At 30.6% G+C, this 14,777-nt stretch overlaps 1 protein-coding gene across 2 annotated transcripts; it reads left to right on the top strand.

The window, feature by feature from the left end:
• Window positions 1-12,822, top strand: LOC139493436 (superoxide dismutase [Cu-Zn]-like). 2 transcript variants are annotated; one of them, XM_071281836.1, is made up of 5 exons: window positions 1-143; window positions 8,664-8,749; window positions 9,242-9,338; window positions 10,529-10,722; window positions 11,941-12,822. In XM_071281836.1, the coding sequence occupies exons 1-5, from the start codon at window positions 77-79 to the stop codon at window positions 12,043-12,045; spliced, it is 549 nt and encodes a 182-aa protein (XP_071137937.1). In that variant the 5' UTR covers window positions 1-76; the 3' UTR covers window positions 12,046-12,822. The 2 variants fall into 2 exon arrangements, with proteins under 2 accessions (XP_071137937.1, XP_071137938.1); XM_071281837.1 differs by lacking the exon at window positions 1-143 and adding an exon at window positions 2,315-2,395 and having other exon boundaries at window positions 11,941-12,126.
• The last annotated feature ends 1,955 nt before the right edge of the window (window positions 12,823-14,777 follow it).

Below are 14,777 nucleotides of genomic sequence, written 5' to 3'. Positions count from 1 at the left end.
CCGATACTGTAAATGCTTATTATATATTACAAAATCGTGTAAAGTTAAAAGTTATACATGTAATAATTGTTCGACAATGAACATGATTTGTATAATTCTATTAAGTATTGTTGCATTAAGTAAGGCAGCTTTCTTTCATCAAGGTAAGTTTATTTGTGGTTTTATTATTGAATATAAGCAAGATAAGATACAGCATACATATATCTATGAATGTATTCCACAAAGGTATTATAATTTCTCCACTTCTGCTGTTTTTGTTTGTTTGTTATTTTTTTCATAATGACTTTGATCAAATTGTTTTTACTGAAGAGTCACATACATTTGTGTCTCTCGCTGTTTTTATATCTTGAGAGATTTCAGTATTTGTATTATAACAGGCTAGTATATACTTATAGTTGATGTGCTTCCGTCGGTTGTAGTTTGCAACCCGGATTGTTTTTCGCTTAAGGCAATCGTTTATTGACTATTGAACAGTGATATACTATGTTGCCTATATTTCGAATGTCTATACTAATAAATGAGAAGACCTCATTTTGTGTGTCGTTTCTCTTCCTTTCATAATAAATTAATCATCATGTATTTGTTTCCTAAAGGTACACTGCATAGTCGCATTTTTTATCCTCGCTTATGATAATTCTGTTTTGGTTATTTTGGGAGGAAAACGAAAATAAAGGCGTCAGGATATTGTTTCTGTCATCGGATGATCGTAGACAGTCAATCAGACTTTCATCTGAAGTTGTTTCATGTTGTGTTTGGTAGATGAAGTTGTTTCATGTTGTGTTTGGTAGATGAAGTTGTTTCATGTTGTGTTCGGTAGATGAAGTTGTTTCATGTTGTGTTCGGTAGATGAAGTTGTTTCATGTTGTGTTCGGTAGATGAAGTTGTTTCATGTTGTGTTCGGTAGATAAAGTTGTTTCATGTTGTGTTCGGTAGACTGTTGTTTGTCTTTTCGTCGATTTTGTTTTAATTTGTGTCAATTTGTCTTCAACTTGTCTAACACCTCTCTTTTTTAATATGTAGTACTTATGCTAAACCAACGAAGATAAAGGTCATTAGCAAACGCTGAACATTTATCAATTAAGGTAAATACCTCCTGTAATGAGTTGTCGGATACTTTTGATGCAAATACAAAGTGCTAAAGAAAGTTTGTAGAATTTGGCATTCAGAACTTTTTTTTACAATAGTCAGATTTTTTACTCTTATATGGTTCTTACATATGAATGGCTAAAAGTTTAGCTTCAGGCTAAGCAGTTGTGAACATGTCCACGTGTTATCGATGACACTGGATACAATTTATATATTGATTACCTTAGTAATATTCTAAACAAATAAGCTTACAGAGAATGAGACTTTTCAAAAGTCAACGACGGACGACAGACGCCATATTAATAAAAATCTCACAAAGATCTACGACAGATGTAAAAACTATGATATCTTACACAGATGAGCTAATCATCCGGTATGCAATTGTATTAAAGCTAATGGAATGTATATAACCTTGTTTGTTTTTAATAGAACTTGATTGTTAATTTTTCAATCCATTACCCTTAAACTACTTCCGAATTGGTACAATTTTAATCGCGTGTGAAGTATGATTTATTATACACGTGAAACATGTTACATTCAAATACATTTAAAAGTATACAATAATAGTTTATGTAATATATCCAGGTTACAATAACCAGTGTCAAGGACATTTTGTATTTTGTGCTTTATTTCTTTTTTCTTTGTATAACTTTGCAATAAAACAATTATCACAATAGGAACAAAAACCATGAATAGTCTCTAAATGTTATTCAATGATTGATACAATATATTTGTAATGGAATATATCAGTTAAAGACGAACTGTTTGCTCAATTATTGTAAGATGATAATGAACATATTGGTGTTCTGTAACCAAATAATAGGTAACGCAAGCACCTTGGATATCATTTTGACACCAAGCACTACGACATCATCTTTTGGACAGAAAAAGCTGACCTCTTGCATCCATGATACTAGATACGATCCTGCCTATCCTAATTTGCAGCGGAATACATTTTGTTCCCGTTTTATTATTTCTTTGTTAAATTCGGCTGAAGTTTTTGTACTACAAGGTCACCATCTTTACTCTTATATTTTTTACTTCTTAATTAGGCGTGTTTACTATTTTAACATTTCAGCATTTTACTATTAATCGAATCTGTAAAACGCATAGCAAAGTTTCCGTCTATCGTTACAAATATAAACAGTAATAGTATACAGTCCAGTCCTATACTTGTTTTATACAAGTTACTAATCATGCTAATCGTGTAAAGTTAAAAGTCATAAATACAAAAGTTGTCCAACAAAGAACATGATTTGTATATTTCTATTAAGCGTAGTAGCATTAAGTACTGCTTACCAAGTTCAAGGTAAGGATTGTGTCATTTTGTTTTTAAATAAAAGCAAATTTATTATAGAGCATAGATATACCAATGAAAATATTGTACAACTTTATCATAATTACATAACTAATGATTTTTGCGTGCGTGCTACTTTTTTAAACGCCTAATGATTTTTGTGTGCGTGCTACTTTTTTTAAACGAGACTTAACACCAGTTTACTACTGTTGCCTTTATTTCTCATCAGTTGTTGTTCATACGGTTCCCTGTTTAGGCACTTGATTGAGATGTTGTATTGCTTTATTTGCATATTAATTTTGCATTCATGTCTTAAGTACCCAATAGCTCTTTTTACAGCAACACGTATTGTAGTTAATTTATTTTGTAAGCACGAACAAGAAATTAAATGCATACGTAGAAGAAGTATGTTGACAATTCAAAAATGAATCTCTTCACAGTTAAGGATAAGGGACTGCCTAATTTCAATCCTATAATATCGTGTTCGTAAACTTAAAATACTTATTTTTATATCAAATTATTGTCCATTTCCATAAAAGGATGTTGGCAGTGGCAGATATACAAATTAGTGCTTTAATAAGATCAATTTTATATCTGTTTGTGGAAAATATGCAGTCGAAGTTATGATAATGCATCTTCAAGATCCAAACATGTTGGCATTTACTGAAAACGTCTCGTTTGTTAAATTTAAAGTTATTAAATATTTCTCTGTTACATACTAAAATTTGAGTATAATAAATATATAATATGCAAAAAAAATCCCAAATAATGCATACACATTCATCTTTCAACAGCCATTGAAACAGATGTAAACAATCCAAGAATACAAACTAGGTTTCTTGTTAGAATTCTTTTACATGTGTCATTTTTTGGTCCTCATATAGCTGATTATGCGGTATCGGCTTCTCTCATTGTTGTCGTTGAAAGCCGAACGGTAACCTGTAGTTGATAATTTCGGTGTCATTTTGTCATTTGCGGAGAATTGTCTCAAAAGGCAATCATAATTCATATTATTTTTATCTTATAAAGAGCACATTTTTTTTTCTTGAATTTAAGGGAGATTCATGGTATACCGCCATCTTGATTTGTACAATCACAGTACAAAATCGGTCTAGTTATTTGCCAAAATTTGCAAATTTGGAGATAGATTTGCAATGAACTGTTTAGATTGTTTTCATATAAAGATAATTAAAATTTGGTGATCAATTTAAGTAGTTAAAATATTTAAAGACTATCAAATGTGGTGTTTTAAGAATCATTTTATTTCAAATAAGCCATTTAAGGGGAGATAACTCTTTTAGTAAAAAGATATATACTGGTCTGGTAGGGATTTTAAAAATTTTTACTTGTAGAAAGAAAACAAGTTTGGTGACACCATGTTTTTTTTTATTTTCTAAAAACGTATTATACTATCTTCTCACAATTTATTTCAAAAATCTATCTTATAGATTTCTTTTTATGCACACAAATGTGTTTTTTTCATGTACAATCTTACCACATTTAGGAAATATCAACGACTCATAGCTTGGTAAATAGCACGGTGACTCATACTTTTTATTATATCTAAAAAAAAAAAGCACTGTAAAATCTTCATTTTGGTAAAGTATAAGAAAATTATATCTCAAGAAATATATACCTATAATCTACCTTAATCTGGTTTAAGCCAGACAGTTTTCACATTGAGAAACTGTATCACTTTTTGTTTTGCTTATTTTTTTTTACATCGGACCCAAACACCATCCCATCAAAATCCCATTAAGTATTTGGTATCCATTGTTTTGTGCTACTAAATGCAAAAATGTGGATTATTTTTTATAATTTCCTTGTTAAAAAATGACGAGATGTGATATTTCTGCAAATGAGACAACTATCCACCAAAGTTCAAATAAAATGAATGTAAGCAACTATAGGAAACAACAACAATGAGAAAACATTATACCGTATAGTCGATGCTAAAAGGCCCTGATATGAAAACTTTGAAACAATTTAATTGAGAAAACTGCCTTAATTATAATAAAACAATTCACGATTAAATAATTATGACAGTCATGAAACAACGACAACTGAACTGACAGACACAGATGTTATGAAGCGGGGTAATACTGATTTGCTAGCTGACTTACGTTTAGCATTTAAACAGCAAATGATACTTTACCTCATAAGCAACACATTTATACTCTAAGTTCTACTACTACTTGTATTTACGGAGTATTCAACTACCAATGAGGGTATTGCACGTTCGATATATTTACCAGGCGAGACACTTTTAAATAGTCAAGGTCAGACATGTTTTTGGTATAAATAGTTTCGTCAATTCAGAATCATACTTCGCAACAAAACAAATTATATTTGACTTTTCTGCTTTACTTCTTGTCCTGCTGATAATGTTTGATCTAAGAGTTTTTGTTTAGCTTCTACATTATATGGATAGAAACACAAATATGATTAAGCATGGTGATGTCAGGTTGTCGCGTACTTCTGAGGCTGGATAACTCTTTAATATTAACAGGCTCTCTATAAACGCTTACTATGCTGAAATGATGAAGGTTAAGGTCGTAACAAATATACACAGTAAAATTATCCAAGTCCGGTCCTATGCAAGTTACAAATCGCGTAAAGTAAAAAAGTTATACATAAAAAAGTTGTCCGACAATAATACATGATTTGTATATTTCTATTAAGTGTCGTTGCACTAAGTACTGCTTGTCTACCTCAAGGTAAGCTTTTATGTTGTTTTGTATTTAGAGAAAGCGAAATACGATAGAGCATAGTTATATCAATGAATATATTCCACAGTAATATCATAATTACATACGTTATGATTTTTAAAAGACTTTCATCGGTTTGTTTTAATTATTTGAAGTGTTACATACTTGAGGGTCTTATTATTTTATATCTTTGGGCGATTTTCAATTTAATAAGGTAACCCTTTTTCAGTTAATACTTTCTATGTAACATATACACAAGATGTCGGCGCGTTTGTTGATATGTACTCGTAAATCGTACATAGATAGCGATCATGTTTAATTTGTTTGATTTGCCTTTTATTCTAGACCTCTTTTTTATACCAAAATATATACTATTCAATTAACTAACATTAATAAATTGATACAAGAAATAAAGTGCGTATATGAACAAGAGAAAAACAAGGCTTGCAGTTATTTATTATGCCGTCGTGCAATATTAAATTGAGAATGAAAATGGGGAATGTGTCAAAGAGACAACAATGTTTCAAATATGTCGAAGAGACAACTATGTTTGTTTCATTAAACAATTGTTATTTCTGTATTTCCTGTTCAGCCTACAACGGCGAAGAAAAAGGAGAGGTCCCTTTCTTTATAATTATAAAAAAAGATATGACAACAGTATGGGTCAATTTCATGCAATGTCTATGTATTGCCACCTGTTTCAAGGAGGTAATATACCAATAGCTAGACATGTATATGTCAATGGGTCATAAATGTTCATCTTCTGTTAACATGTCGGTAAAAACTGATCGTTTTATTTTAATATGATATGAACGATCGCATGTACATAACGTCTTAATAAAATGTCATGAAAGCTGGGAATTACATATAATTGGGTTATGATTTTCATATGAAATATATGAATGGGTAGCAATTTTCGTATAAATCAATTACTTACCAGTCGTCTGTACTAAAATTTGTATATTGAGAACTCCATATTGTCGCAGAAGCGAGACAAAATTACACTACACTCGTTGTCGGGATCGTGAGTTAAGTTAAAATTTAGGTTCAGTGTGTAGAATGTGCGGGTAAAAAATGTTAAACTTTCGAATAAATAAAATGTAAAATCACAAAAATACTGAACTTAAAAAAGGAAAGTCACTTATCAAAAGGCAAAATGAAAAGCTCGAATACATCACACGAATGGACAACAACTGTCATATTTCTGACTTGGTACAGGCATTTTCTGATGTAGAAAACGGCGGAATAAACCTGGTTGTAAAGCTAGCTAAACCTCTCACTTGTATACATTTTATGATTAAAAGCACAAATAATTGTCTCTAAAATTTAGTTTTACTTTTATCTAATATATAACAAGGACTTAATGTGTATAAACAAGTTAGAGTCTGCAACAGATTAACTAACAGTAACTATTAGAGAAAAATATCAAAACAAAGTTTGTTTTGTTTTCATCTAGTTAACTGCTAGATGAATTTGTTTTGCAGTTAACAAGTCAATTTAACCTAAGGGTAAAGTTTTTCAGACATCAATCCTTCATGCAATTTTGGGAACCTTGAACATGATCTTTTCAAGGCCAAAAGACAGTTTCCAGTGAGAGCATAGTTCTGAAAATCTCCCCCTTTTTTCTTATCTTAATGATAAAAGGACAAGATTTTTGTAGTAAACATTTGGATCGATTCTAAGATTCAAGTAATATAAGACATCAAAGTCTTTATGAAATCTTCATAGAATTTAATGAAATGTTGGTAGAATTCTTTTTATATTTTCCAGTGAACATGATTCCTATCCTCGATATTGGCACTAATGAACGACTTCAAACTTAATTATTTTATTTTCCAATAGTAAATTTCCGATAACTCAACCATTTGTCAACAGTTCCCTATATTTGTCAATAAAACGGAATATAACTGTTATACAAGTAGGAGTTTTTGGCTTGCTAGAAAACCATGTTTAACCCAGCATTGCTTTTGGAAAATGCCTGTACCAAGTCAAGAATATGGTAGTTGTGTTTTACTTGATCCATTGATTGTTTGCGTTTGATTTTGTTTGTTGTTATTGACCTTCCCTTGAGATTGACCTTGGAATCGGTATTTTTATTTTTGTTGTACTTTTTCACAATCACATTTTTTTTGTAATCTAACAGACTGTGTCCTACTTCTGACATTTTAACTAAGTGGTGTGACTTTTAAAGAAGGATAATTATTATATGATCATGATGATGAATAACAGAAAAAACGTACCACGTTGACGTAGCCGGTCTTGCTTCTTTTAAATAAGATGAGTGCATGCGTTCACCTCAGTATTTGTTTGTTATTTTAATTTATATTCTGAATCGATCTATGAGATTTGGAATCGTAAACTACTGTTTCTTATATTTTTGTGATTGAGTGGTTAAATGTAAAAAGTAAAATTACAAAAATACTGAACTCCGAGGAAAATTCAAAACGGAAAGTCCCTAATCAAATGGCAAAATAAAAAGCTCAAACACATCAAACGAATGGATTACAACTGTCATATTCCTGACTTGGTATTAAGCACTATTTTGAGAGGTTTCTTCCTCTTCCTTATTTTACAGATAAATTGACTTTTTGGTTTCTTTTTGTAGTTAACATTTAGATGCAGTCTTACGTTAACCTTTTAAGACACCAATAAGTGAGTCATACCTCCTCAGAACTTTCGAGGCTTGATTAAAATTTCAAACCTTTTGAATACACATTTCAGTTAAGAAAATTATAAATTAAAAGTATGTTCTCCCTTCACATTTTACACTAAGTCAAAGATGCACAAACAGTTCTTGCATGTAATATACAATCTATGTTTTATAATGATAAATACCTTGGAAAATTTCAATTACTACTAAATGGTGTCAACATTCTTTGTTGACCATTTTTGTACCTCGAGGGCATATTTATGTTTATTGTACATGTTTTTGTCAAATGTTTACAAATACTTGTTTTTACTATGTTAATTCCCAACTTACTATTTTTATAATGGTATATAACGGAAACGCAACTCACACCGTTATACCATTATAAGACAACACGGAATAAGTTTGATTTATAATATTACGTTTTCGTCCTATGCAATAAAAAGATTAAATAATATTACGGAATGCATGATGTAACGAAACGAACTGATATAATGTGGATTTGTTACAGTTTTGCATAGGATTACATATACAGCTGACTTTATTCGAATTATTTGAATGTCAGCACAAGTTATCCACCTTATATAAAATATTGAAAATGCACAATTTATTCAGGATTTTATAGCTGATTAGTGTTTGAAATGTTTCATTCTGCATTTGAATGATTTTTAACTTAGTGCATTTTTTAACATACTTGTGACACGTGCGATGATATTCAAACATGCATGTTGTGTAATTATGATTCATCCTGTTGTTTATTTTGATATAAATTAGGTCATGTACAATGCAGTGCGGAAAAAGTAAAATGTTAAATATACGTTAATATTCCCTATCGCTATTTCCTGAATTTGTATATAACCAGGTAACTGAAAGCGAAAATCTGTACACCTAAAATTGATAGCTCATTGGGTTTTTTTCTAAATAGGTCATGGATATTTGACAGCCTCATGTAATTTGTACGACCCGACTGGGAAAAACAATGTCAATGGTCAGCTGAACTTATACCAGAAAGTAAGATTAGAATAGATACAATATATAGTGGTATATCATTGCATACACTAAAACGTAGAAATTGTTAGAAAAATTACATAATAAAAAATAATTTTTGCGGAGTTGTTACAAAAAGAGAAATTACAAACATAGAAAAAGTGAGAAAAAACACCCACCCTGTCTCGTCTAGACATCAGTTATATGTTCGTCTATGTGAACCAACGATTACAAAGACATATTCACACTCGACAACAAACTGAAAATATCATGGCAAAATAACAAAAAACGACATAACGCACATAACATAGACAGAAACACAACATACACATGTAAAAATCTAGAGACTGAGCTACGCCAACCCCACAAAACAGGGGATACTGTGCACTGTAAGTTACTAAGCGTATCATTGATAAATATTATTATATGACATGCGCATTTATCTACCAACCTCTCGTCAATTTTGATATACTAATGTTTTTTAAGAATGTAACCTTGTGTATCTGACATTTGTAGTATGGAAGCCAAGAAGTGTCGATTAGCGGAAAGATTAATGAGCTAAGTCAAGGATTACATGGTTTCCATGTCCATGCAAAAGGAGATGTAAGACAAAGTAAGTACCACAAGCATTTCTTTCTCTCAAAGAAAATAGTCAGAATCAATATTACACTAAGCATTCTAAATAAAGGACATAGAATGAGCACTGAGCAACACACACAGGTTAACTACACCAACGAGGTAATCTCAGGAGCTCTGAAAGTATGGAACACCGCAAAGGTTTCAACTTCACTAATACCACTGGGTGTGTCGATTGTTTAATGTAAAATAAAAGGTGAAAAGTCGTATTCATTGAAAAGTTATTTACGCATACAACCACATTCAAGGATTACGTATAAAAACAAAAACAGTTTTTGTGCTTACAGATATATCAAATACATGTGCTCCTCGATTGCTCGAGCACACAAATAAAAAAATGCACTATTGGAAAATTGAGGTAATCTCTTTCGTCATAAATTTAGGTTCCCTATCGTTTGACCTTCAAGATTATTTTCTTTTTCGATTATTTCTAATATCAATTGTCTACATGTATATCAATGTCTTGTTTTCATGGTAATTACCAAGGAAAAATACATATACATGCAGAATTAAGTAATTATCACTTTTCACGTACGAAACTGTCGGATTCTTTTATGTCAAAATATGAATTAAAGATAAAAAAATCCAATGCCAAAGAATGGACTGACGACTTCTTTTTTTGAAAAGTTACAGATTAATTCTATTCCATCTTTCGTATCTTATTAAACACTCATTATTTACATATTCATTTTGCATCATGACGTCAGATTCCCAGTTGCAGCCGATGTGTTATCGATCATTTAAATTAGTAAACAAAATCTTATATAGAAACACAAGATCGCCAATGTTTGTTTGGGTTTTTTTTTTTATCTCAACTTTATTTTTCTTCTCTTATCATATGTCCAATGTAAACTTTTGAGCAAAGAAGCGATATCCGTGTTACTTGCGTTTCGTCTTGATCAATCTTTAGTTTGGGTCAAGTGTTCGATTGAATATAATTTGTCTTGTCGTAAACTTGACAAATTGTCTTTCTTTCGTTATTTTTGAATTCAATATTCGATTTACGATTTGTCACTGCACCTTCGTATCTTCCGATTTTGTTTTTTTAATAAATAATCTTATGATGTTTCAAAAGTTTGTGGTTCAAATTTTGATTTTTGTTTTTGCTTATTTTATGAACTACTAGTCTATTTAAAACATTATTTAAATCATTTATTTAATTTGTAGATTGTACCAGTGCAGGGGGTCATTTTAACCCATTTAATAAAAATCATGGAGCACCCTACGATGCCATCCGCCATGTTGGAGATCTTGGAAATGTCAAGGCCAACATGTGGGGAGTAGCTGATATCAATATAGTTGATTACATGATAAGTTTACAAGGAACCTCAGACAGATCAATCCTGAACAGAGCTATAGTGGTAAGAATATATTTTTATATATTTTACATTTGAAACAGCTAGTTTATACAAAGACAATCCAAAATGAACAGCCTGATATTTCTAATCTTGATTCGGATATTTCTGTTTCACAAGGGAAATTCAAAACTGAGGATATAATTTTCCGTTCTCGTTTCCCCCTTTCTTGGACCTGTATATCCATTTGGTCTCAATTTACGGTGTGCTTATTTACCAACTCGTGTTTATGTATCTATAGGATTTCAGTAAACGTAATATATGATATCATTACTTAAAACCTTTACTTAATTCTTTCATAAATTCAAACATATAGTTAACTTTGGAAGTTTGATTGTACCTGTAGAATCTAATTACGAACGAACGGGATTTCACTTTCTGAAATTTTCGATAATGTTTTTTTTTTGTTCAGAATTTCTTTATAAAATTGAACTTGAAGGAACTATCATATCTTTCGTAAATTCAAAATATCACCGCTTCATATGAATATTTTTATGTTTAACTATATTTATCACGATTTCTTATTTGAAATAAATTGGACAAAAGTAAGATACATGAAGCTTAAAACGTAATTGTTTTTTGATATATTTAGATCCATGCAAAGTAAAAGAAAGACATTTTTTAACAAAAATGTGATTCTGTAATCATACTCAAATCAAAATGCACATGAATTCACTTGATTTAATCTGTCTTCTGATGTAATTCCAAATAAAACAAGGATAAGTTTGCATTATATATATAAGTCTTATTTCATTAGAGGTTGTTATATCAACTATGAAGTTGATATATGTATATATAAATGTAAGTAAATTTTTCATGGTGTTAAAGGTAAGAATGTTTGCAAGCAATATGTCTGCAAGTGTTAATAAGGTTTAATGATCTATATATTTAGTTCATTTTATCGGAATTATGAATAATAAAGGTTATTCATTTAATGTATGAAGTTAGCCATTAATTAATAATCGTAACATAAAGCCTTCCAGATTTAATTCTCTTTGCCAGAGTCTTGCCAGAGAGTCGACTGATTTTACACACCAATAAAGTCCCTGATATTAAAACGTGTTACTTAATGTAATAATACAATTGTGACATAATTTGATTTACGTAGAGTATTGGCAGACAAAACGGTATTAAACATAAATGTATCTGGTGTTTAGGTTAACACATGTGTTGATATGTTGCTGATTTCTTTTTCTTGTAATATCTTAAGTAATAATTTTGTAGATTCATGCTGGTGTCGATGATTTAGGAAGAGGGGGAGATGCAGGAAGTTTGAAAACAGGAAATGCAGGTGGAAGACTTGGTTGTTGTCAAATCAAAGCAACATGAATATTTATGTTATAAATAACTACATGCTTTTAATAAAAGACAAAACAGAAACAATTTGAATTAAACACATTGATAATTTTATTATGTTTAGTATTAAACCAAAAACTGCTTTTACTAAATGGATGTGGACTGATTGATACTCAAAATTAGTCTGGGATAACATTATCTTTTCATTAGTTTTAAATGTTTTAAATTGACTTTGAAGTTGCTTGCAAAAGCAAAAACTGCAAGTACTTTTATAACGGTGCTTGTTGTCCATTTGTTATGTTAGTTGTTTTATGTGCTCTGTGTCGATATAATTCGTTGTGTAACTACTGTACGGTTATGGAAAGCAACTAAGGTAATCGTTTTGATCGATGCAGACTATTGATAAAGGAGGTGTCTGCAAATGTCGTTTGAAGTTGGAACTAGACGAATCTCAGCAATCTACTTGGATATTAATCTTTTCGGTTACTGCATCTGTGTTTCAAATAAATATCCATGAATTAAATTACATGACGGAGACCAAGGTACATGTATCTGATTTGCATATTCAAAATACATCGACGAAAATTCAAACTGGCTAAAGCTACAAAACTAACTTTAGTGTCATATATTTCCAATTCAATGCAACGGGTATGATTAACGTTTGTTCAACAGATTTTGAAATTCGCAACAAAGATGTCACCAAAACAGTGAAATGTAAAGTATAGCTACTTTTGTGTTATTTTATGAAGCCTTTGTCTTATTGATTTACATGTATTATAGTGTCTTTTCAATAAAGTACAAAAACAGGTATTTGAGTGAAGTATTGAAAGATTTTTTATCGACAGGGTAAGGTTTTATAGAGCTTGTCCCCAATAACTGCCAGTAATTTTCAGACGTTTTAAAATTTTTCACTTTTTCTTTATTTCTCATATTTAGGTCACCGAACTTTTAGAAATAAGTGCTTTTCCTGCAAGTTTTGATAGGCCTGTCAAAATAAAAATACGTCATAGAAAATGCTTTTGTAAAAAAACATTAATGATATGACATTTAGTATGATAAATTAAATAATACATAGCTGAGAGGGGATAGAGCAGATTGGTACCCCTCGAAAAAGCAATGTCAACCTTGGCTTCGCTATGAACTATTTATATAGTGTAAGTGTAATATTAGTATACTCACTGTCTATTAGTGTTTGCTTTGAGTGGGTGGATCTGTCATGTACACACTTTTGTATATGTCATGCAAATAAAATATGTGGTATGTGGTGCACGTCTTACTGTGTAATGTCATCACTCTCATTAAATTTACCCTTTATATAATGAGCTGCATACAATAAAATCTATCTTATTGAAATGATTATCAATACATCTGTTAACTTGAACCGATATCGGGTTGAAAAGTCTCTTCGAAAAGTATGTTACTGTTTTAAAATTTAATTGAATTGTTATTATAACTCTAAAACAACACCAGAACAAAACTCATACTTTCGTTATTGATTGTTCCAAAATTCAGTCATGGAAGTCTTATACATGTACATGCATACCTACGTATACACTTTCATAAGGTCGATTTCTTTCCGACGCTCAAATATAGAATTATTTAACTTCAGACCTTCTGTTATTTTTATGAAAATGTGACCATATTGAGATTTTTCAACAAGCATTTTCTTATAGTACAAAGTTCTGCCCAATGATATATAAATGACTTGTAAATAGTTCAAGTGCATATATTCAGTGTGAAGATTACATGAAAATGTTACATTTTGTTGGTCATATATTATATGGCATAGGTAAATCATTTCAGAAACGTTGGAATGTATAAAGTGTTTAGAAAAAATTAAAGAGACTTGTTTTAATCCACTAAATCATTATAGATTAAATTTATCATACCTTATCAGTTATCCTGTTCTACATAAATAAGTACCCAATATTTTCGCTATTTTTAAAATTGCACGCGTTGAACTATTTGATCGGTCAATATTTACTGTCTGTTTTCTCGTTCAGTATAATAAAACACTTACTACATTATAACTGAGTAATCGTGGAATAGTCAGTCAGTAAGTCACGTAGGATTCAAGTATTGCCCTCGGCTATGCATCAGGACAACATTTTGAAACACTAAACTTACTTTTCTACTCATATCCAGTCAATAAATATAAATTATTTTGCAGCTAAAGGATGTGCTGCAATGTCAACTAACACAATATTTTTCTCTCCTGATAACGACACAAAAGAGACATTAAAGACAGAGATAACAGTAATCTTTACAGTTTATGCTAATAAGTCAGGTTTGTGCACATTTGTCATTTGGTGCCATCTTTCATTGAGATTTAATACTAATTACTAAGTAATTGAATTATTTGTCACTCAAACATATTGCTGTTTTAATTGCATGGAAAAGTCGTATTTGTTATAAGTGAGTTTGTTATGATTGTAACATCTTTTTTAACATTACCAAGATCTCCAAACGGGATATTCCCGAATAATCGAAACATGCACCTGGTATAGATCTGTTTCGCAGAAAATATTAGTTATAGGTTAAATGTATTAAGTGTATGAATTAGGCATAAATGTCTGTCTGTAAAGGCGCACCTGACCTTGAACTTATTTACATGGATAATTGATTATTGCAGTTTATATGATAATTGCATTAGATTTTTTAACATCAGTTCTCGATGACCAACAAAACAGGTTAGACATTTCAGTGTGTATTCTGGTCTTGTCAAATTTCATTACTTTATATTTTGGAGATGAGATTATTAGGTG

The sequence above is a fragment of the Mytilus edulis genome, chromosome 10 (genome assembly GCF_963676685.1).
Source record: "Mytilus edulis chromosome 10, xbMytEdul2.2, whole genome shotgun sequence".
NCBI classification, from domain to species: domain Eukaryota; kingdom Metazoa; phylum Mollusca; class Bivalvia; order Mytilida; family Mytilidae; genus Mytilus; species Mytilus edulis.
The sequence above is the reverse complement of the archived record's forward strand: the minus strand, read 5'-3'. Positions and strand labels throughout refer to the sequence as shown.